Source organism: Trachypithecus francoisi, unplaced genomic scaffold, assembly GCF_009764315.1.
Source record: "Trachypithecus francoisi isolate TF-2019V2 unplaced genomic scaffold, Tfra_2.0 Lachesis_group18, whole genome shotgun sequence".
Taxonomy (NCBI): Eukaryota; Metazoa; Chordata; class Mammalia; order Primates; family Cercopithecidae; genus Trachypithecus; species Trachypithecus francoisi.
Window position 1 is genome coordinate 19,375,084 of NW_022681463.1, and position 22,740 is coordinate 19,397,823.

Genomic DNA, 22,740 nt, shown 5'->3' on the forward strand with positions numbered 1-22,740 from the left:
GTATCTATCATTCTACTCTAACTCCATGAGGTCAATATTTTTAGTCCCCGCTTATGAGTGAGAACATGGGATATTGGTCTTTCTGTGTCTGGCTTATTTCACTTAACACAGTGACCTCCAGTTTCATCTATGTTGCTGCAAATGACATTTTGTTCTTTTCTATGGCCAAATACTCCATTGTGAATATATATCACATATTCTTTATCCATTCATCTGTTGATAGACACTTACATTGATTATATATGTTTGCTATTATGAATAGTGCTATAATAAACATGCAAGTGCAAGTATCTCTTTGAGATGTTGATTTCCTTTCAATAAATACCTCAAAATGGGATTGCTGGATTGGATGGTAGTTCAGTTTTCAGATTTTTGAGAAATCTCCGTAGTGTTTTCCATTGTGGTTATACTAGGTTACATTCCCAGTAACTGTCTATAAGAGTTTCTTTTTACCACATCCTCGCCAACATCTGCTGTTCTTTTATCTTTTTAATGATAGCCATTCTAACTGGGGTAAAATGATACTCCATGTTGCTTTTATTTACATTTATGTAATAATTAGTGATGTTGAACATTATATACTTGTTGGCCATTTGTGTAATTTCTTATGAGAAATGTCTATTCAGATTTTTTGCCCCTTTAAAAATCAGATTGTTTATTTTACTGTTGAGTTGTTCAACTTCCTTGTATATTCTTGATATTAGTTCCTGTAGGATGAATAGTTTGCAGATATTTCTCCCATCAAACAGGCTTGCTCTTCACGCTGTTGATTTTTTTTCCTTTGCTGTGCAGAAGCTTTTTCCCATTTGTCTATTTTTACTTCTGTTGTCTGTGTTTTTGAGGTCTTAGCCATAAAATCTTTACCTATTAGACCAATGTCCAAAAATGTTTGCCTTATATTTTCTTCTGGCAGTTTTACACTTTGGGGTATGTTTAAGCCTTTAATCCATCTGAGTTGATTTCTGTACATGATAAGTGATGGTGGTGTAGCTTCATTATTCTGCATATGGATATCAAATTTTCCCAGAACCATGTATTCAAGAGGGTGTCCTTTCCCAAATGTATGTTCTCGGCACCTTTATAAAAAATCAGTTGGCTATAAATACATGAATTTATTTCTGGATTCTCTATTCTCTTCCATTGGTCTGTGTGTCTGTCTTTATATCAATACCATGCTGTTTTGGTTACTGTAACTATATTTTCAGATCAGGTGGTGTGATGCATTCAGTTTTGGCTTTGGATATTCAGGCTCTTTTTTGGTTCCATACGAATTTTAGGATTTTTTTTTCTATCTCTGTGAAAAATGACGATATCTTAATAGAGATTGCATCGAATCTATAGATTGCTTTGGGCAGTATCATCATTTTAATATTTATCTGAACCATGAGCGTGGGATGTTTTTCCATTTGTTTGTGTCTTTTTCAATTTCTTTCAATCAGTGTTTTGTAGTTTTTCTTGTACAGATCTTTTACCTCCTTCGTTAAATTAATTCCTAAGTATTTTTTGCAGCTATTGTAAATGGGATTACCCTTTTGATTTCTTTTTTGGCTATTTCATTATTGGTGTATAGAAACACTACTGATTTTTTCTGTGCTGATTTTACATCCTGCAATTTTATTGAATTTATCAGTTTTGAGAATATCTGGTGGAGTCCTCGGTTTTTCTAGATATACAATCATGTTGTGTGCAAAGAGGGACAGTTTAACTTCCTCTTTTCCAGTTTGCATGCGTTTGTTTCTCTTGCCTGATGGCTCTGATTAGGACTTGCAGTACCACATTGAATAGGAGTGGCGAAAGTGGGCATCCTTATCTTGTTGCAGTTCTTAGAACATTTCAGCTTTTGCACAGTGCATGTGATGTTAGCTGTGTGTTTGTCATTTCTAGCCTTTATATTATGCTAAGGTATACTCCTTTGGTGCCTAGTTTGTTTAGAGTTTTTAATCATGAATGAATGTTGAATTTAATCAAATGCTTTTTCTGCATCTATTAATAGGATATGTTTTTTCCCTTCTATTGATGTGATGTATCACATTTATTGATTTGTGTATATTGAACCATCCTTGCATCTCTGGGGTAAATCCCACTTGATCATAGTGTATTATCTTTTTGATATGCTTTTGGATTTGGCTTGCTAGTATTTTGTTGAGAATTTGTGCATGTGTTCATCAGTGATATGGTTTGGCTGTGTCCCCATCCAAATTTCATCTTGATTTCTCATGTGTTGTGGGAGGGACCCAGTGGGAGGTAACTGAATCATGGAGGCAGTTCTTTCTGTGCTGTTCTCATGATAGTGAATAAGTCTTATGAGATCTGATGGTTTTATAAGGGAGAATTTCCCTGAGCAAACTCTCTTTTTGCTTGCTGCTATCCATATAAGATGTGACTTGCTCCTGCATGCCTCCCGCCATGATCGTGAGGCTTCCCCAGTCATGTGGAACTGTTGAACCCTTTTTCCTGTATAAATTACCCAGTCTCGGGTACGTCTTTATCAGCGCATGAAAACAGACTAATACAATCAGGAATATTGACCTGTGATTTTCCTTTATTGTTGTTTCCTCGTCTGGTTTTGGTATCAGGGTAATGCTGGTTTCATAGAATGTGAGTTAGGGAGAATTCTCTCCTCTTTTTTTTTTGGGGGGGGAATAATTTGAGGAGAATTCGTGTTAGTTCTTTTTTGAAAGTTTGGTAGAATTAGGCAGTAAAGCCATCTAGTCCTGGACTCCTCTTTGATGGGAGACTTTTTATTACTGATTGATGCTTATTACTCATTATTGGTTTGTTCAGATTTTCTGTTTCTTCTTAATTCAGTCTTGGTGTGTTGTATGTGTCCAGGAATTTATCCATTTCCTCTAAGGTTTCCAGTTTGTTAGTGTATAGTTTTCTGTAATAGTCTCTGATTATCTTTTTTGTTTATATGATATCAGTGTGCTTGTTTCTGACTTTTTTGGAGGTCTTCTCTGTCATGGTTAGTCTATCAAGTGGTTTATCTTTTCAAAAAACAAACTTTTCATTTTGTTGATCCTTTATTTTTTCTTTAGTATCAATTTCATTTAGTTCTGCTCTGATCTTATTTATTTTTTCTGCCAATTTGGGGTTTGTTCTTGCTTTTCTAGTTCCTTCAGATGCATCATTAAATTGTTTATGTGAATCTTTCTCCTTTTTGATATAAGAGCTTATTGCTACAAACTTCGTTATTAGCACTGTCTTTGCTGTATCCCACAAGTTTTAGTATGTTGTGTTTACATTTTCATTTGTTTCAAGACTTTTTATTTCCTTCTTCATGTCTTCCTTGACCCAGTATTTATTCAGGAGCATGTTGTTTAATTTCCATGTGTTTCTGTTGCTTCCAAAGTTTCTCTTGTTACTGATTTGTGGTTTTATTCCATTGTTGGTCTGAAAAATACTTGATATAATTTCAATTTCTAAAAGTTTCAGACTTGTTTTTGTGTCCTAACATATGGTGTATCCTGGAGGATATTCCATCCACTGGTAAGAAGAATGTATATTTTGTAGCTATTGGATGAAATATTGGGTAAATTTCTAAAGTCCATTTCATCAAATGTGCATTTTAAATCCAGTGGTTCTTTTCAATTTTCCTTCTAGGTAATGCTGAGAGTAGGGTGTTGAAGGTTCCAACTATTATTGTATTAGAGTCTGTCTCTCTCTTTAGCTGTAATAATGTTTGCATTATATGTGTAGGTACTCCAGTGTTGGGTGCATATATGTTTAGGAATGTTTTACCTTCTTGATGAATTTATCCCTTTATCATTATATAATGACCATCTTTGTCCTTCTGTTTTTGACCTAAAGTTTTATCTGATAAAAGTATAGCTATTCCTGCTTGTTTTTGGTTTCCATTTGCATGGAATATCTTTTTCCATTCCTTTACTTTCAGTTTATATATCTCTTTACAAGTGAGATGAGTTTCTTTTAGGCAGTATATGGATGGGTCATGTTTTTTAATCCATTCAGCCAGTCTGTATCTTCTAAGTGTAAAGTTTAATTCATTTACATTCAAGGTTATTATTGATATGTGAGGACTATTTCTGTCATTTTATTAGTTGATTTCTGTTTATTTTGTGTGTTCTCTGTTCCTTTCTCTCTCTCTCTCTCTCTCTCTATCTCTCTGTCTCGGTCTCTGTTTTTAACAATCGTGTCTTGTTAGTTTTCTGTATTGATAACATTTGAATCTTTTCTCTGACTTCAGTGGTTTCTTCTACTAGTGGTATTTATGTGTTAGGAAGGTAGATACCATTCTTTTACTTCTGGTTATAGGACTCCTTTAAGCATTTCTTACAGGGCTGGTCTAGTGGTGAGGAATTCCCTCACCTTTTGCTTGTCTGGGAAATACTTTATTTCTCCTTCATTTATGAAGGATAACTTTGCTGGGTATAGTATCCTCAACTGGCAGGCATTTTCTTACAGGACTTTAAACATATCATGCGATTTTCTCCTGGCCTGTAAGGTTTCTGTGGAGAAATCTGCTGTTAATCTGAGGGGTGTTCCCACCAGATACTTTTCACTTGCTGTTTATAGAAATCTCTCTTTTTCTTTAACTTTTGACATGGACAAAACCTTTTGGAATTGTATCTATTTGGGAATCTCTGTGCCTCCTGTATCTGGATGTCTAAATCTCATTAGACTTGGGAAGTCTTTGTCTGTTATTTCATTAAATAGGTTTTCTAATACTTTTTAAAAATCTTCTGGGACAGCAAAATTCAAATATTTGATCACTTTGTGGTATCTTATACGTCACATAGGCTTTGCTTGTTCTTTTTGTGTGTGTATTTTTATTTGACTGGGATATTTCAAAAGTCTTGTCTTAAAATTCTGAGATTCTTTCTTCTACTTGATCTAGTTCGCTGTTGAAGCATTTCAATACATTTTACATTTCATTCAGTGAATTTTCTATTTGGTTCTGGTAAATTTCTCACTTCCTGAATTGTTTTTCTGATTTTTTTTTGTATTGTTTTAAAGTATTATCTTATAGTTCTCTGAGCTTAATTTCAATATTTTGAATTGTTTTTCTGGGATTTCATAAATATCTTCTAGATTGGGATCTGTTGCTGGAGAATTATTATGTTCCTTTGGAGGCTGCTTGTTTATGTTCCTGTGTCCTTACATTGACATCTATGCATCTGTTGTAACAGTTACTTATTCCATTTTTTAAAATTTTCATTGTTAGGGGAAGACTTTTTCCTGACCATATGTCTATGGTGTTGGTTGCATAGGACACTTTTTGGCATTGATTCTGAATATGTGAAGTAGGGTAATTTCTGTATAATTTCTTCATCTGCAAAGAGCATCAGTGGTGTCTCTGTTTACTAGGTGGCTTATAGCACAGTTGCTAGTGGAGGCTGTGATGAAGTTTTGCTGAAATGTGGGACACCAGTTGGGCCAGACTTAGGGCCCTACAGGTGGCAATGGCGGGCTGAGCCTTGGCCCCCAGGGTAGTGTACACTGGCACCAGTGTTAAGCAGGTGCAGGGAGGTTGATTCTTGGGCCTCTAGATGACTTGCTTGGGTGCTGGGAATGACAGTGGTAGGTAGGTTCTTGAGCACCTGCGCAGTGGTTGTGGCGTGGACAATGGCAGTATCAGTGGTGGGACAATTCTCTAGGACCTAAGGGTTCATGCCGCTGTTGGCCGTAGCTGTGATGGGCTGGGTCAGCCATTGCCCAGGCCCTGACGTGATGGTAGTGGCAGGTTGGGTGGGCATGACACTGGGAGGTGTGCTTAGATGCCAATGGTAATGGATTGGGCTGGGCGATCCCCAGGTCCCTGGACAGTATGCTCAGGTACTGGGGGTGATAGAACCAGGCAAGATGGTTCTTAGGGCCCATGTTGGTACATTCAGGCTCTGGCTATGGTTGGTGGGCAGCAGGGGAGCGGGATGATCCACCAGCAACAGGTGGAATGCTCAGGTAGAGGCAGCAGCAGCTGTGCTGTTGTTCTGCTGCTGGGGAGGGTGGAGTCACTTTCAGTAGGAGCAGTTGGAGGCAGGTGGCTGGGGCATGCTTTGCTCATCCTATGCCCCCACCTCCCCCACAAAACACACACACACACACACATACACACAGTTTGCAGCAAATGGAATTTGTCCTTAGGTGCATGAAAATGTGTGAATGTCCCTCTGCTGGGGAGGCAGTATGACTGCCAGTGGATTCTGCCTTGGCTCTAGCAGGGAATGTCAGTGGGATCCCAGAGATACGGAGATGCAGGGATTGTTAGGCCCCAGGGCAGGACACAGTCTGTGGGAGCTGGGCTCTCAAAATGATGTCATACTGCAGTGGCTTAGAACTCAGGGGTTTGTGGGACTGGGTATGAGCTCCCTCTCTGGATCAGTGGCATTGTGCAATCTCCAGGTAGCTCCCTCTGATAGTCTCCGAGCTCATAAGGGTCAAGGGGCTTTTCCATGGTTAGGATGGTAGGAGTCCGTAGTGGAAATGTGGACTGCTGTGGGTCTCTCACACTTTCCTTGCATTAGGGAACCTCTCTAGGCGTCCAGCCAATCCCAGCCTAGCAGTCTGCCTTATTTCCCTCTCCTTTCTTGCTTTTGGTTTTTCCTGTCACTTCTCTGGTGAATTCCAGTGTTCTCCCTTAGATGATCTATTCGAAGTATAATTATCTGCTTCCTATATTGGTTCCTCTCCATGGAAGAGGCAAGCAACACGTACATCTATTCAGCCATCTTGAAGCCTCTTCTAAAAAAAAAAAGTTTTTAAGCGGAAAAAAATCTCTGAAATTTTTGCTAGTTGTTTTATATACAAATGTAAGGGATTCCCTCTGAAGTATTCAGTTATTATAGTTAATTTTGTCTTACCTGGAAAACCTTCCTGCTTATAAATTTATCTGCCTTGGGCCGAGCATGGTGGCTCACGCCTGTAATCCCAGCACTTTGGGAGGTCGAGGAGGGTGGATCAAGAGGTCAGGAGATGGAGACCCTCCTGGCTAACATGGTGAAACCCCGTCTCTACTAAAAATACAAAAAATTAGCCAGGCGTGGTGGCAGGCACCTGTAGTCCCAGCTACTCCGGAGGCTGAGGCAGGAGAATGGCGTGAACCTGGGAGGCGGAGCTTGCAGTGAGCCGAGGTCACGCCACTGCACTCCAGCCTGGGCGACAGAGCAAGACTCCATCTTAAAAAAAAAAAAAAAAAAAAAAAAAGATGATGTGCCTTCCTATAGCAGCCCCAAGGAAACGTCATATTCCCTGAACATCAGAAACCTCAGATTCAGGATAAATAACAAATTACTAATTAGTTATCATTTGTGTTTTCTAGAACACGAAGTAACTTGTTATAGATGTTTGTTACTATTTTCTACCACTCTATAGACCGTATTCTTTCATTGGCTAGATTTTACTTTTACTTTGTCTTTAATCTCAATAGCAGATGTCTTTTCTAAAAATGTTATGTGAGAAAAACTAATGACCTTGTAAGTAATCTTAATACTTTTGTCTGATATTTAAGAATTTGTGTTTTTTAGCTTTTGTAGAAAAGAATGCTGAGAGTCACACAGAAAATTAGGGCAGTAATTGTCAAGGCTATTCTAGACATAGTAAACAGACCTGTAAAGAAACCTTCCAATTCTCTTTGTAAAATAATATCCTAGTTCGCTTCTGAGGTTGGCAGTGAAGGACAGTCACTCTGTATGTGGAGGAGCAGTTGGACTTTCAAGCCCTTATGTTGCTCCCATTGTCCCCACACTGTTCAGAGTCTCGTTTCCCTGAGTTGTCTCTCAGATTCTGGCAGGCTTTCAGATATCAGTCTCAGATGGTGTACCTCCCTTCTCCGCCACCCTGCTGCTTTCAGCAGACTATCTCTTCATAAGCACTGATAAGACTGTTAATTTATCAAGATTATCCCAGGCCCCAAACCCCAGGAATTCCAGTCCATAAGCAGTATAGCTGGTTTTGGAACCCACCCTCCATAAAGGTTGTGGTCCCACGAGATTGTCACAAAGTAGTTTTTATTCAGGTAAGATACACGTGGCATAAAATTTGCTCTTTTGACCCTTCAGTGACATTAAGTACATTCACAGTGTTGTACAACCATCACCACTGTTTATTTTCAGAACTTTTTCATTATACCAAACATAACTCTGTACACGGTAAACAATAAATCCCCATACCCTTCTTCCTGAAGCCTCTGGTAAGCTTTGTCTACTTTCTCTCTCTATTAATTTGCCTATTGATACTTCATGTAAGTGGAATTATACAATATTCTTCTGTGGCTAATTTCATTTAGCATGATGTTTTCAGGGTTCAGCCATGTTGTAGCATGTATCAGAATTTTGTTCCTTTTTAAGACTGAATAATACTTCATTGAATGTATATACCACAGTTTGTTTATCCATTCATCTGTTGATGGGCATTTACACTGCTGCTAACTTTTGGCTATTGTGAATAATGCTGTGCTGTGAACTTTGGTGTGCAAGTACCTATAAGAATCTCTGCTTTCAGTTCTTGTGAGTATATACCTAGAAGTACAATTGCTGAATCATATGGTATTTCTGTGTCTAACTTTTTTTATAAACTGCCAAACTGTTTTTCACAGCTGTTGCATCATTCATCGTTCCCACTGTCAATTCACAAGTGTTCCCATTTATCCACATCCTCACCAATTCTTGTTATTTTCTGGTTTGGGGATGTTTTGCTTTTTGGTAATTGCCATCCTAATGAATGTGAACTGGTAATCTCATTGTGGTTCTGATTACATTTCCTTAATGACTGGTGATGTTGAGCATTGATTCATAATACCTGTTGACCTTTTGTATATCTTCTTTAGAGAAATATCTATTCAAGTCCTTTGCCCATTTTTAATTGGGTTCTTTGTTTTTTGTTGAGTTGTAGGAGACCTTTATATATTCTGGATATTCTTTATCAGATATGTGATTTTCAAATATTCCCATTCTGTAGGTTGCCTTTTGACTCTGTTAGTAGTGTCCTTTGATGTACAACAAAATTTTAATTTTTATGAATTCCACCTTTTTTTGGTTACCTTTGCTTGGCACCCTTGTCAGATATCAGTTGATCATAAATGCAGATTTATTTCTGGGCTCTCTATTCCATTGATCTGTATGTCTGTCCTTATTCTAGTACCACATTATTTTGATTACTGTAGCTTTATAGTCAGTTTTGAAATCAAGAGGTGTGAGTTCTCCAATTTTGTACTTCTTTTTTTTTTGAGACGGGGTCTCACTCTGTCGCCCAGGCTGGAGTGCAGTGGCCGGATCTCGCTCACGGCAAGCTCCGCCTCCCGGGTTTACGCCATTCTCCTGCCTCGGCCTCCCGAGTAGCTGGGACTACAGGCGCCCGCCACCTCGCCCGGCTAGTTTTTTTTGAATTTTTTCATAGAGACGGGGTTTCACCGTGTTACTCAGGATGGTCTCGATCTGCTGACCTCGTGATCCGCCCGTCTCGGCCTCCCAAAGTGCTGGGATTACAGGCTTGAGCCACCGCGCCCGGCCAATTTTGTACTTCTTTATCAAGATTGTTTTAGTTTGTTGTTAAATTTTATTTCCTGCTCTGTTTTGTCATTGCCTTTTACTAACAACAGTGGCTTAAATTTATTGAGCACTGAGTGCCGGATACTGTGTTCAGCATTTAAAATGAATTATATCATTTTATTTGCACAACAACCCTATTAGAAAGGTATTGATAGCATCCCCATTATACAGATGAAGAAACTGAGACACTAAAAGGTTATTTGAATGCATGCTCTTAACTGTGACATGATACTACTTAGTTACATTTAGTGCATCTGTTTAAACATTTCCTAAAGTTCAAACGAAATATCACTTTATAGACTATCTTAAAATGAAGAAGTGTGCACAAAAAATGATCAATAATATGCAGCAACCCTGGTTGAGCGCTTTGAAAACTGAAAACTAGGGAGGCTTGACCCTCTAACCAACCCCTCTACTGCCCCTGTGTACCTGGTTGAGGGAAGCAGTGTGGGGCTAAACTCTGAGCACATTTCTCCTGGCCATGTCCCCTGTGTGCCCTGCCTGATAAGAGGAAGGGTTATATCCTTTTATAATTTGTCCTGCAGAGAGGGTACACCTTTATTCGTTTTGTATATGCAGAAGTATTACTGTTTTGCAACTAACAGAAAAGAACCTTATGAGTAGTAACAGCCTACACCCAGGTGCCACCTGATTTGCATAAGGATCCTATCTAGATTCTTAAGCTTGCATTTCCCACTCTTACTAGGTTTCTGTTTTGTTTCCTTTTTTACCTTTTTGCCCTATTGCAACTTTTCTGGAAACTGATCTGCCTATTTACCAGGTACAAGTAACTTGTAAAAAATGATGTGCAGCTGTACCATAGCCTGGTGGACACAGACTTTAGGCCTGCCTGAGATCTATTCCTATAATTCATTCTGCTTCAAGATTCATAATTGACAATAGGAACATAGTATTTTGACTTTTTAAAACATTTTGTTGAATCTGGGGCAGAAAACAAAACAAATACCAATCATGGTTATTATGATAGCAGCTTGTCCTACCTGAAGGATCAGTGCTATAACTGCATAAACAAACCAAAGTAGTTCACATTTCTTAAGTAATTCAGTGATTTGTTCTTTATGCCCTCTACTTTCTTGTAAGACATCAGGCATGGACAACTGTTACACATTACAAGTTGAGTGTCCCTTATCCAAAATGCTTGGGACCAGAAGGGTTTCAGATTTCAATTTTTTGGATTTTGGAATATTTGCATATATGTGTAGATGAAGTGTCAAATTCTGTAAAATATTTGAAGAGATTCATTCGGAGCCAAATATGAGTGACCAGTGACCCGTGACACAGCCCTCAGGAGATCCTGAAAACATGTGGGAGGTGGTCAAGCTACAACTTGGTTTTATACATTTTAGGGAGACATAAGACATCAATTGATACATGTAAGGTGTACATTGGTTTGGTACATCTGGAAAGGCAGGAAAACTGTAAGCAGGTGCTTGAAGACTCCAGGTTATAGGCAAATTCAAAGATTTTCTAATTGGCAGTTGGCTGAGTTGTTATCTGGAATCAATAGAAAGGAATGTCTGGGTTAAGATAAGGGGTAGTGGAGACCGAGGTTTTATCATGCAGATGAAGCCTTCAGGTGGCAGGCTTCAGAAAGAATAGATTGTAAATGTTTCTAATCACACTTACAGTGTCTGTTCTGTCAGTCTTAAGATCTGCTTTAATATTAATGCTGGTCAGCTGTGTCTGAATTCCAAAAAGAAGGAGGGAATACTGAGGCATATCTGACTCCCGCTTCCCATCATGGCCTGAGCTAGTTTTTCAGGTTAACTTTGGAATGCCCTTGCCAAAAGGAGGAGTCCATTCAGATTGTTGTGGGGCATAGAATTTTATTTTTGGTTTATGTACATAATGAGATATCTTGGAAAAGGGACCCAAGTTTAAACATGAAAGTTATTTGTTTCATGTATGCCTTATGCCCATAACCTGAAGGTAATTTTAGACATTTTTTAAAATTATGTGTATGAAACTAAGTTTGTGTACTTGAGCCATCAGAAAACAAAGGTATCAGGTGTGGAATTTTCTACTTGGAGCATCATGTGAGCACTCAAAAAGTTTCAGATTTTGGAACGTTCTGGATATTCAGATTAGGGATGCTCAACCTGTAGTATATTTGACTTATCTCTGAAACATTTCCTTTGGAGCATCATGCTTAGGGACTCTCACAAACACTAAACGTTCTTTTTAACTATAGGAACTATTTTCTTTTAGATGATAAAATAATCAGCACATGGTCCCTGGCAGCCTTCCCTTCAAACTGACCTCTTTATTCTTTAAACACTACCCTCTTCTGACAAGGTATCTTATAGATCATCTTGATTCTTTTTTCTCCAAATGTGGAACTGCCTATTCACCAAGTTTTTTTCTATAGAAAATAGTCCTAACAACCAAAATCTGGGCATTAGATGTGCACTTCATATTGTTTCACATAAAATATTCAGAATAGAAAAGAGTGAAGACAGAGCAAGAAACAATTTTCTTCTTTTAAAAGGGCATATATTTATGTTGGTAGTTCTAATTAACTTCTACCTTTATTTCATCTCTTTAAACCAGTTTTCCCCTTTTCCATTATATGATCTTAATAATGTGTTCACGTTACAGTTTTGATCCTCCCTTCTGCGCTCCCACCAAAGTTAAAAGGCTCTTCTTCTTTTGTAACTCTTGGCACTAGTGCCCTGGTATTGCATTCAAAGTATGCAGGTTCTGACTGTCTCCCTTGTCAACATCATTTGCCCTTCAACTCTCTGAAAAGAAAAAGACATTGCAAGATTTTTCTTAAGGAATACTAAAGTATGTGATGCACACGTAGATTTCCATAAACTTAGACAGTAGCATGAAGGGAACAAAGACAGATTCAAGGTGTTCTGGATTTAACCAAAACTCTGCTTTCGTTTTGCACTTTGTTGGTAACAGTGTCATTTATCTTTTATCACAGCCAGCTTTAGTGTTGAAATTTCACATATAATGTGTTCATTCACTGTTGTAGCAGTCAACTTTTTAAAAGCCAATTTAAAATGACAGAAAATATACCCAAAGTAACGTTAAGAATCATAATCATAAGAGATCTTTAAAATTTTAAAAACTTAAAGTATAATAATTTCTTTAGGTACATATTGTTGTAACATTGTCTCATTCAGTAAGAGTCACTCTATAAAAGACGTCATGACATTTGGACCACAGAATATTTTCATTATAGTTTTTGTATAGTTGTCTTACATGTAGATGCCCTGCCCTACATATTTACTACTAAGTTGTAGACATTCTTGATCAATCTCCAGAGGTTTTCTTTTCCACATGAGCATGTTTAGCTGCAAAGAGTAGACTTGGTGACAGTAATGCAATTTTAGGGTGAGTTAAAACATGTCAGTCTCCTAATCTCATAAGCTATGATTTTCATATTATCTTCATAGAAGGGAAAAAACCCACAAACTCACTTTTTCCTTGTGACTTGGTAAATAGGTGTCAATAAGATCATAGATGTAAAATATAGTTGGCCTTCCATATCCAAGGTTCCACATTCCTGGATTCAACTAACCATGGAATGATAATAAAAAAAGAAAAACAATTAAAAATACAAATTTTAAAACAATATAAAAACTATTTACATAGCATTTACATTGTATTAGGCATTATATGTAATCTAGAGATGATTTAATATATATGGGAGGATGTGAGTAGGTTCTATGCAAATACTATGCCATTTTATGTTAGAGACTTGAATATTCTTAGATTTTGGTATCCTTGGGCAGTCCTGGAACCTATCCCCCCGCAGATACTAGGGGATGGGTATATCTTTTGCCAAAATCTTGTCAGGATGACCACGGATAATGCTTTCATCTTGGACCCCAGGAAAGCCTGGGGCCATCATATCTTTGTTTTTTTTTTATAAATTTCTTTTTTTCTTGTTTTTTTTTCCTGTGGTTTTTCACAGATAGCCCTCACTAAGTGCTAGAGCATTATTTCTCAAACTATCCATAGTAAGAGAATAACATTTTTCCCCTAACCTGTCACCAGTGAATATATTGTCCTACTCCTATGACTAATATTTTTTTTTTTTTTGGAGACAAAGTCTCGCTGTATTGCCCAGGCTGGAGTACAATGGTGCAATCTCGGCTCATCACAACCTCTACCTCCTGGGTTCAAGCAATTCTCCTGCCTCAGCTTCCTGAGTAGTTGGCACTACAGGCATGTGCTACCATGCCTGGCTAATTTTTGTATTTTTGGTAGAGACGGGGTTTCACTATGTTGGCCAGGCTGGTCTCGAACTCCTGACTTCATGATCCACCCGCCTCAGCCTCCCAAAGTGCTGTAATATGTATCTTGTACTACATGTGGCACACCACAGGAGCTTGGTGAACCTCAAGCTGGCCTGTACCATATTCAGTGAAATGAGACAGATACATGCTCAGATGTTGTGGCCATGTCAAATTACTGCAAGTTTTTGAACACTTAATCTCAGTTTCTGTACTTACAGGTTATTAACAGTCTTCAGACCATGAGTTTAGTTGCACTGTAGTTGAGAGTCTTATTTTGTCTATCTAGGCACACTTGCTTTTAGTCAGGAAAAGTGGCACTGCTTGAAGGCTCTGTATGATTCTGAGCTCCATTGGGAATGGGAGTTCTGATTGCCCTTTCCAAAGAGCTGCCAGATTCTCACCCTCAGCCTTCTTTGGGTCAAGATAAGGCCTGTTTCCCTGTGGGGCTAGACTCCTCTGCACCTATAGCTTCCTTTCTCTTTTCTTCCTCAGACTGAGTAAGCTCATTTACTTACCTTCAAATTCATTAATTCTTTCTTCTATCTGTTCAAATATGCTGTTGAGCTCCTCTCATTAATTTATTTCAATTATACTTTTGAATTCCAGAATTTTTATTTGGTTCTTTTTATAATTTTTATCTGTTTATTGATTTGTCTTTATGCCTTCCTTTTTGTAGACATTGTTTCTTTTAGCTATTGGAACATATACCCTAAATTCCTGTTTTATTCATCCATCTGTGTGTGTCTCTTAATTCTGTCACCTTTTCTCTAAAGCCACTGCCTCTGACTTAGTTCAGTCCCCAATAAACTCATACCTGGATTATCTGGATTACTGTAGAAACCTCCTAATTTCTTCAAGTATTATTTGCTCCAGTCTTTTCTCTCCTTTTCTCTGGGATTTTTAGTTACCTATATGCTAGATCTTTTTCATATATTCCTAATCTCTCTCACACTTTGTTTGGTTTGTTTGTTCTTTTCTTTGTACTTTAGTTACTATAACAGTTGATCTGTTATCTAGTTTACTAATCCCTGTCTCTTCTGTGTACAGTCTGCAATTAAACCCACCCAATAAGTTCTTAGAGTTCTTAATTACAAATATTATATTTTAAAATTCTTAAATATCTCCTTGATTCTTTTTTAATAGATTTTGGTTCTGTCAAAATTTTTCTTTTTATAAATTTTTGTGCTTTTTAAAAAATATATTGATGATAGTTATTTTAAAGTATTTGTCTAAGTAATCTTTGGGGTTTTTTATTGTCTTTTTTTCCCCCTGTTGGATTTCAGTATTTGGTCCTTTTCTCTTTGCATTACTTTTTTTTTTAATGAGAGCCAGAAATTGATGAAAAGCTGTAGAAGCAGAGAGCTAAGGTTTGTTCTGGTAGCCTGAGTACCAGGTGCTCACTTGATTCTGTTGAGGCTTGTTTTTAGGCTTTGTGAATGCTCTTCTATTTTTTGTGTCTTATAGGATCTGGCCTTACTGGGTCTCAAATGAAAGTCCACAGTGTATAGTACTTGAACTTTGGTCTCTTTCTTCTCAATACTATTTTATAGCTGTGGTTTCAACCTCTCTGTTTCTCTTTCCTTCTGGCTTTTGTAGAGGTGTTATCATATATATATATGTGTGCAGGTTAAGGGTCAGCAAATGACTTGAGAGGAATTTGTATGGATAATTTTCTGGTGTCCTGCAGTTTCCTTCTCTCCTACCCTCTCACCCTGCAACCTGCCCTCAAATCTCAGCACTTTGGTGGCCCGTGCTTTGACTTCTGCTTTCCAACTCAGTCTTCCTCCAGGATGCAATCTGGGGACCCAGGGATGAAGTTTAGGTGAATGTGGCGCTTGCTGCTTATGCTTCCTGCTTTCGAGGACCATTAACGCCTCACTTCTTGATTGGTGGTTCCTTTCCCCACCACATGCCTCTAAACAGCAGTTTATATGTTTTCTCCAGCTTATATAGCGGATTAGAACTTGATTTCTAAGATGTTGATTTTATAATTTAATTTTTATAAGTCATTTTATTTTCCTTATATCCAAGCCTTTAAATTGAGAGGGGAGGTGGAGAGGGCCTCATTTACTGCTGATAATTAAGATAAATGTTCATCTCTCTTAAGTGGTTTATGGAGAATGATTTTAATACAATTTTATGTTGGGATATGAAAAACAAACACAAGTGGAAGGAATTGTTTTTGAGAGAAGGCTTAATGTGAAAGTCTAAACAAGTATAAAATTGTTGCACATAATATATTCCATCATTTAGAGAATATTAAACTAGCTTCTGTATTTAATCAGAAATATAGAAAATTCTATGTATATTTTTGTCACCTGATATATTAAAAATCTGGCTTTGAAAATGATTTCAGTGTTAATATAGCTTTCACAAATGTCTGGATTCTTTTCTAGTGGATTAATGACTTGGAAAATGATGATTTATATATTACATGGCCTACAAGTCACGAGAAACTTCTGAAGCCAGTATTTCCTGGAAGTATTCCTTACATAAGGCGCAATTTTCATAATTTGGTGAGTTTTATATTTTGATTATACATATATATCTTATAAAGATATCAGCATTCTTTTTGGATTATCCTTCTGTCGATGAATAGGCATCTGAGTTGTAAGGAAATAAGTATTTGCCTAATGCAGCTAGCTTAGGTGGCATGGCTGACTGGGTATCAACAACTAGGAGTGTCACTGTATTAGTCCGTTCTCATGCTGCTAATAAAGGCATACCCGAAACTGGGTAATTTATAAAGGAAAGAGGTTTAATTGACTCCCCAGCATGGCTGAGGAGGCCTCAGGAAACTTACAGTCATGGCAGAAGGGGAAGCAAACGTGCTTCTTCACATGGTGGCAGGAAGGAGAAGTATGAGTAAAAGGGGAAAGCCCCTGATAAAACCATCAGCTCTCATGAGACCTCACTATCACAAGAACAGCATAGAGGCAACTGCCTCCATGATTTAATTACCTCTCACTCGGTCCTTCCCATGGCACAGGGGGATTGTGAGAACTACAATTAAATATGAGATTTGAGTGGGCACACAGCCAAACCATGTTAGTCACATGTTCTGCCTCTTACTCTTTAGCCCTTATGTCATTTTATAGTAACAATGTTAATGTTACTTTTACATTTTTTCAAAAGAATTTATGACAGAACTTTCTTTATTAAAAAGAAGTAATGATTAAAGTGTAGTAATTTCAGGGAAACATACATAAATACCACTTTATCACCTATGCATATAATTTTATTATCCCAATAATAGCTAAACATTAATATTGGAACTTTGAAAGATGGAGAAAATACCTAGAGCTGTTTTTTCACATAGGAAATAAATAAGATAATTTTTGCAGCAATCCTGATAAAGCAGTTATGTTAATGCTATTTTTTTCGGTCAAAATTCAACCTCTGTTTCTTTTTGAAAAAGTTTATCATAGAAAATCTAATGAACATTTTAGAATAAGGTATTTCAGTTCAGGTAAAAGAAAATATACTGGGCGTCCAAAGAGAAGATGAGTAGCCTGATGTTAAGTTCTATGTATAATTATATTTGGATGTACAGCTTTTAGAAATCCTTCATAAATTGTGAAATCCTTTGTGTGTGTGTGTGTGTGTGTGTATTCTTTAGAATTGCTAGAATGTCTTTAAAAATAATACATTGAGGACGGGCACGGTGGCTCAAGCCTGTAATCCCAGCACTTTGGGAGGCCGAGACGGGCGGATCACGAGGTCAGGAGATCGAGAACACCCTGGCCAACATGGTGAAACCCCGTCTCTACTAAAAAAATACAAAAAACTAGCCAGGCGAGGTGGCGGGCGCCTGTAGTCCCAGCTACTTGGGAGGCTGAGGCAGGAGAATGGCGTGAACCCGGGAGGTGGAGCTTGCAGTGAGCCGTGATCTGGTCACTGCACTCCAGCCTGGGCGACAAAGCGAGACTCTTATCTCAAAAAAAAAAAAAAAAATTATACTTTGAATTTCATACTTTCAGTCACAAAAATTTGTCTAAACTTGAATTTCATGAAGATTCTAAGGTGTTGAAATATTGATTATATACTATTTTTCTTTTAGGTTCTGTTTATTGATCCGGCCCAAGAATATACCTTGGATTTTATAAAACTTGCTGATCTTTTCTATTCTCACAAAGTTCCTCTTAGGTAATTGTCATTTTATAGCATTAAACTGTCAACTAAAGGAAATTCAATGTTGTTCATATTGTGTTACAAGAGTATTAAATAGGGCATTCAAAGCTATGGTTAGCTCTAGTGCCTGACATAAGATAGCTGTGCGTTATGGAGTATTATATAGACTTGGTTTATCAAATCTGTCTGGTGATGTTGTATAATTTATTACCTTCCTGAGAGAATAATCTGATCACTTTGGAAACTTATAGAATAGTCCAACTTCGTATGCTTGTAATCCCAGCACTTTGGGAGGCCAAATCAGGCGGATCACGAGGTTAGGGGTTCAAGACCAGCCTGGCCAATATGATGAAACCCTGTCTCTACTAAAAATATAAAACTTAGCCAGGCATGGTGGTGCACGCCTGTAGTCCCAGCTACCTGGGATGCTGAGGCAGGAGAAACACTTGAACCCGAGAGGCAGAGGTTGCAGTGAGCCAAGTTTGTGCCACTGCACTCCAGCCTAGGTGACAGAGTGACACTCTGTCTCAAAAAAAAAAAAAAAAGTGTATTTACCCTTTTTGTACAAAAGAACATGGCCATTTGATAATGTTAGCACCAGAAGGAGAGAGTTTGATATTTTGCAGGAATCCAGTAGCTATGTGGATTTTGGTGAATAGACATTACATTCAGACTTTTGAAGTGATAAAATTCTCCTTTTCTCTGTCTTTTAATACATTCTCTCCATCTAGATATTATAGTCTAATAATGTTTCTAAATAATGGTTTATTGTGATTCAAGAGGTAATTGTAACAGTCCTTATTCATCTTCTTTTTCCAGAATTGGTTTTGTGTTCATTCTTAATACAGATGATGAAGTTGATGGAGCAAATGATGCTGGAGTTGCTCTTTGGCGAGCTTTCAACTATATTACAGAAGAATTTGATATATCAGAAGCATTTATTTCTATAGTACATGTGAGTTTATGCACTAAATATGATTTCTTTAGAATGTAAAATTCTTGCATTACTACATTATGATTTCTTTAGAATATATAATTTTTGCATTTTATTTATTGTAACATTTCAAAGTTTGTAAACTATCATGGAGATTAATACATATGATGAATTTGTTTTCTGTAACTCTCTGCTGAAGTACAATATTATCCTCATATTATAAATTAGATAACTGAGGTTCTACCAAAATATTTGAATTTACTCAGGTTTACTTAGCCAATAAAGGAATTTAAATTGTATATGTAAGTTTAGAGGAAAACATATTAATAGAAAATGATTATTTAAGGAAAAATTCTTGAACTAGGTTTTGAATAAAGGGATCATTGCAGGCCGTGCACAATGGCTCATGCCTGTAATCCCAGCATTTCAGGCGGCCAAGGCAAGAGGATCACTTGAGACCAGGAGTTCGAGACCAGCCTAGGCAACACAGTGAGTCCCTGTCTCCACCAAAAAAAAAAAAAAAAGCCAGGTGTGGTGACTCATGCCTGTAGTCATAGTTACTCAGGAGGCTGACATGGAAGGATCATTTAGTCCCAGAAGGTTGAGGCTGCAATGAGCCAAGGTCAAACCATTGCACTCCAGCCCAGGCAATGAAGTGAGAGCCTGTCTCATGGAAAAACAAAAAATCATTGCAGAGTTAAATATTCTGAATGACATAGCATATAGACACTTCCTAGAGAGTTTCAAAGAAGGAGGAAGTCACTTATTGACAGCAAACTGTGTGAAAGAGGTAAGATTGATACAGAGTCTGACAGAGATTGTATAACAGATGTTAGAAATTGGTAAGAACCTGATTAAGGAAGAACAAGAGATAGTAAGATTATTTCATAATTAAGATTTTGAAATTCTATTGTGGATCATTGTGGAAATATGTATGTATTAAAGAGCTATATTGTTATTATGAAAAGTCAAGTCATAGCTTATAAAATAACTTTTATCGGCCAGGCGCGGTGGCTCAAGCCTGTAATCTCAGCACTTTGGGAGGCCGAGACGGGCGGATCACGAGGTCAGGAGATTGAGACCATCCTGGCTAACAGGATGAAACCCCGTCTCTACTAAAAAATACAAAAAACTAGCTGGGTGACGTGGCAGGCACTTGTAGTCCCAGCTACTCAGGAGGCTGAGGCAGGAGAATGGCGTAAACCCGGGAGGCGGAGCTTGCAGTGAGCTGAGATCCGGCCACTGCACTCCAGCCTGGGCAACAGAGCGAGACTCCGTCTCAAAAAAAAAAAAAAAATTTATCATTTTTGTATTCATTGGGCTTTAGCTTGTCAATCAATATTATATCAAGGAATGGCTCTCCTAACTAAGAAAGGAATTTCCAAAGTAGTGCAAATTTCCCACCCTACTTCTGTAACTCCCAGGAAAATCATTAAATACCTTATTAATTCACTGAACTAGAGTATAAAAACTACACTTCAGTGATTTGGGGAGTACAGTTTGCTCTGTAAAATAGTGTCATGGAATATGTGTCAATATTATGTCTCAGCTTACTGATTTTACTAACTTACTGGTGTAAGAGTTTATAAGGGACATAGTCAATTTGAGTTACATCTTTTATTAAGACTCAACCATTTTATTTTAAAGGATCATTATGATATTCAAAACTTAGAAACCTGAAGATATTCAGAAATTATCTTTACCTAAGTTATCTTAATTATCAATATTGAATCTCTGTTAAGTGTTTTGTATCAGACATTAATTTACATGTGATGGCATTAATCTACAATGTTCAGCACAATGCTATTAATATATACTGTCTTGGAAAAGCAAATTATACTTGAAACCACAGGGTTTAATACAAAGCAGCATGAAAGTGAGTATTAAATTTGTGGTACAGCCTGTAAGTTATGCTAAACAATTAGAAGGAGAGGGAGAAGGGGAAATAATGTGAACAAGATGTAGTTTTTAGGAAAATACATGAATTATAAAATCTTTTAAAAGTGTTTCCCTGTTTTCAGTGCGCTAATTACCTTATCTCAAGTAATTTGAAGCTATTTAGCACTATAAAGAGAGAAGAGGAATATAAGACCAAAATAATAATAAAATATATGAAAGTTATTGAAATGTGATGATAAATAGCAAATAGTAAAAGTTAATCCAACCATATCTGTGACCATATTAAGTGTGAGTAAATTAAACTTTAGCATACTAGAAGAAAAGATACAAAAAGATAGAAATTATACACAAAGTATATCACAAATGAAATCTAAGGTAGCCATAAAATATTAGGGGAAATAAACTTTAAGAAAAAGTACTCAAGTTGTATGTAGCTTCAAAATATACAATACAAAATTTGATAGCAAGGGAGATAAATGGACAGTTTCACTATCATAGTAGTAGATTATTTCAACATGTCTCTATTAATAGGTGAGGCAGATTAAAAATCAGTAAAAACATACAAGATTTTAACAATACACTTAAGATTAATTTTTAAAGCAAATATAAAATCCAGCAGTCAGAGAATGAGATAATTTTGCATTCAAAACAGAAGAGGAAAATATGTCTTTAGTTAGAAAAGGGGTTAAAAGTACTGGTTAACCACTCAGAAATGAGTAACTGATTTTTAAGAAGTAGATGGAAAGTAATAAGAATACACATTAATGAACTAGGAAATAATACAATTATGGGATCAAGAATATAAAAGTTGATATTCTGAAAAAACAAATAAAATTGACAAACTATCATAGAGGTTAGGCTCCAGATGAGCACACCAGGTAGAAACTTCCAGCCTCTTAAGGCCTGGGCTCAGAGATGGGTACATCATTACTTTCAGTTTATTCCATTGTACTCTGTTTATCAAAGAGTCACAGATTCAGATTCGTATACCCACCTCTCAATGGAATGAGTGTTGAAGAATCTGGAGACCATGTTTTAAAACTAGTACAGCAAATTCTACCAAATATTCAAATGTTTGAAGAAATAATAATTTCAATCTTTAAAATCTCTTTTAGAGAATAGAAAAAGAGGAAATATTCCCTAAATTGGTCTGTGAATCTAGTATAATCTGATGTCAAAGCCTGACAAAAAGAGAAAAGGAAAAATTATAGGCTGTTCTTTGTTGAGAATATGTGTGCCAAAGTCCTAAATAAAATGTTAAGAAATCCAGCAGGTATATAAAAAGTAAACTATCATGACAAGGTGAGATTATCTAATGAGTAAAAGGAAGTATTTGCAAATTCGAAGAATCTCTAAGTATAATTCACCATGTTAATATATTATTCAAGAAGATGCATAAGAAACATTTGAAAAAATTCAAAGCTTTTTTATGATTAACTAACTCATAAAGAAACAAAATGTTTAGCAAAGTATTATATAAGAGAATTTTGTTAATTGATGACAGTACATCTTAGCAGTAAAATGATAGAAAGCATTGTTTTTAAAATTGGCAAAACATAAGGTACCCACTGTCAACACTTCAAGTATAATCCTCAAGTTCTGGTCATGCAATAAAATAAGTAAAGGAAATACTCATTTAAAATATTTAAAAGAAACATTATTACTTAAAATTCTAGAGTTGCTTACAGAGGAGACTCAAAAGAATCCATTGATTGTGAGATTTGATACAGGAGGTTAGTAAAGTAACTGGATATGAGATCAGTATACTAATACCAGTTGTTTTTTTCTCTTCTAACAACAAATATTTATTAATTACTTTTTTCATCAGTTTTATTAAGTGCCTAGTACATACCACACTCTGTTTTAGGTGCTTGGATAAATTAATGACATATATAGTCAACAATCCTTATCCTTATGAGACTCCCACATGTAAATGACTCCCACATTTACAATGACAAGAGCAAATAAAAGATACTTAGGAAACCCGGGGGCTGGG

At 36.8% G+C, this 22,740-nt stretch overlaps 1 protein-coding gene across 1 annotated transcript in view; it reads left to right on the forward strand.

Moving 5' to 3' along the window:
* Positions 1-22,740, forward strand: part of UGGT2 (UDP-glucose glycoprotein glucosyltransferase 2) — a 244,048-nt gene that overhangs the window by 87,109 nt on the left and 134,199 nt on the right. Inside the window, exons 13-15 of the mRNA XM_033177411.1 lie at positions 16,177-16,296; positions 17,841-17,926; positions 18,731-18,866. Coding sequence (XP_033033302.1) covers positions 16,177-16,296; positions 17,841-17,926; positions 18,731-18,866 — 342 coding nt within the window. The remainder of the gene's footprint in view (positions 1-16,176; positions 16,297-17,840; positions 17,927-18,730; positions 18,867-22,740) is intronic.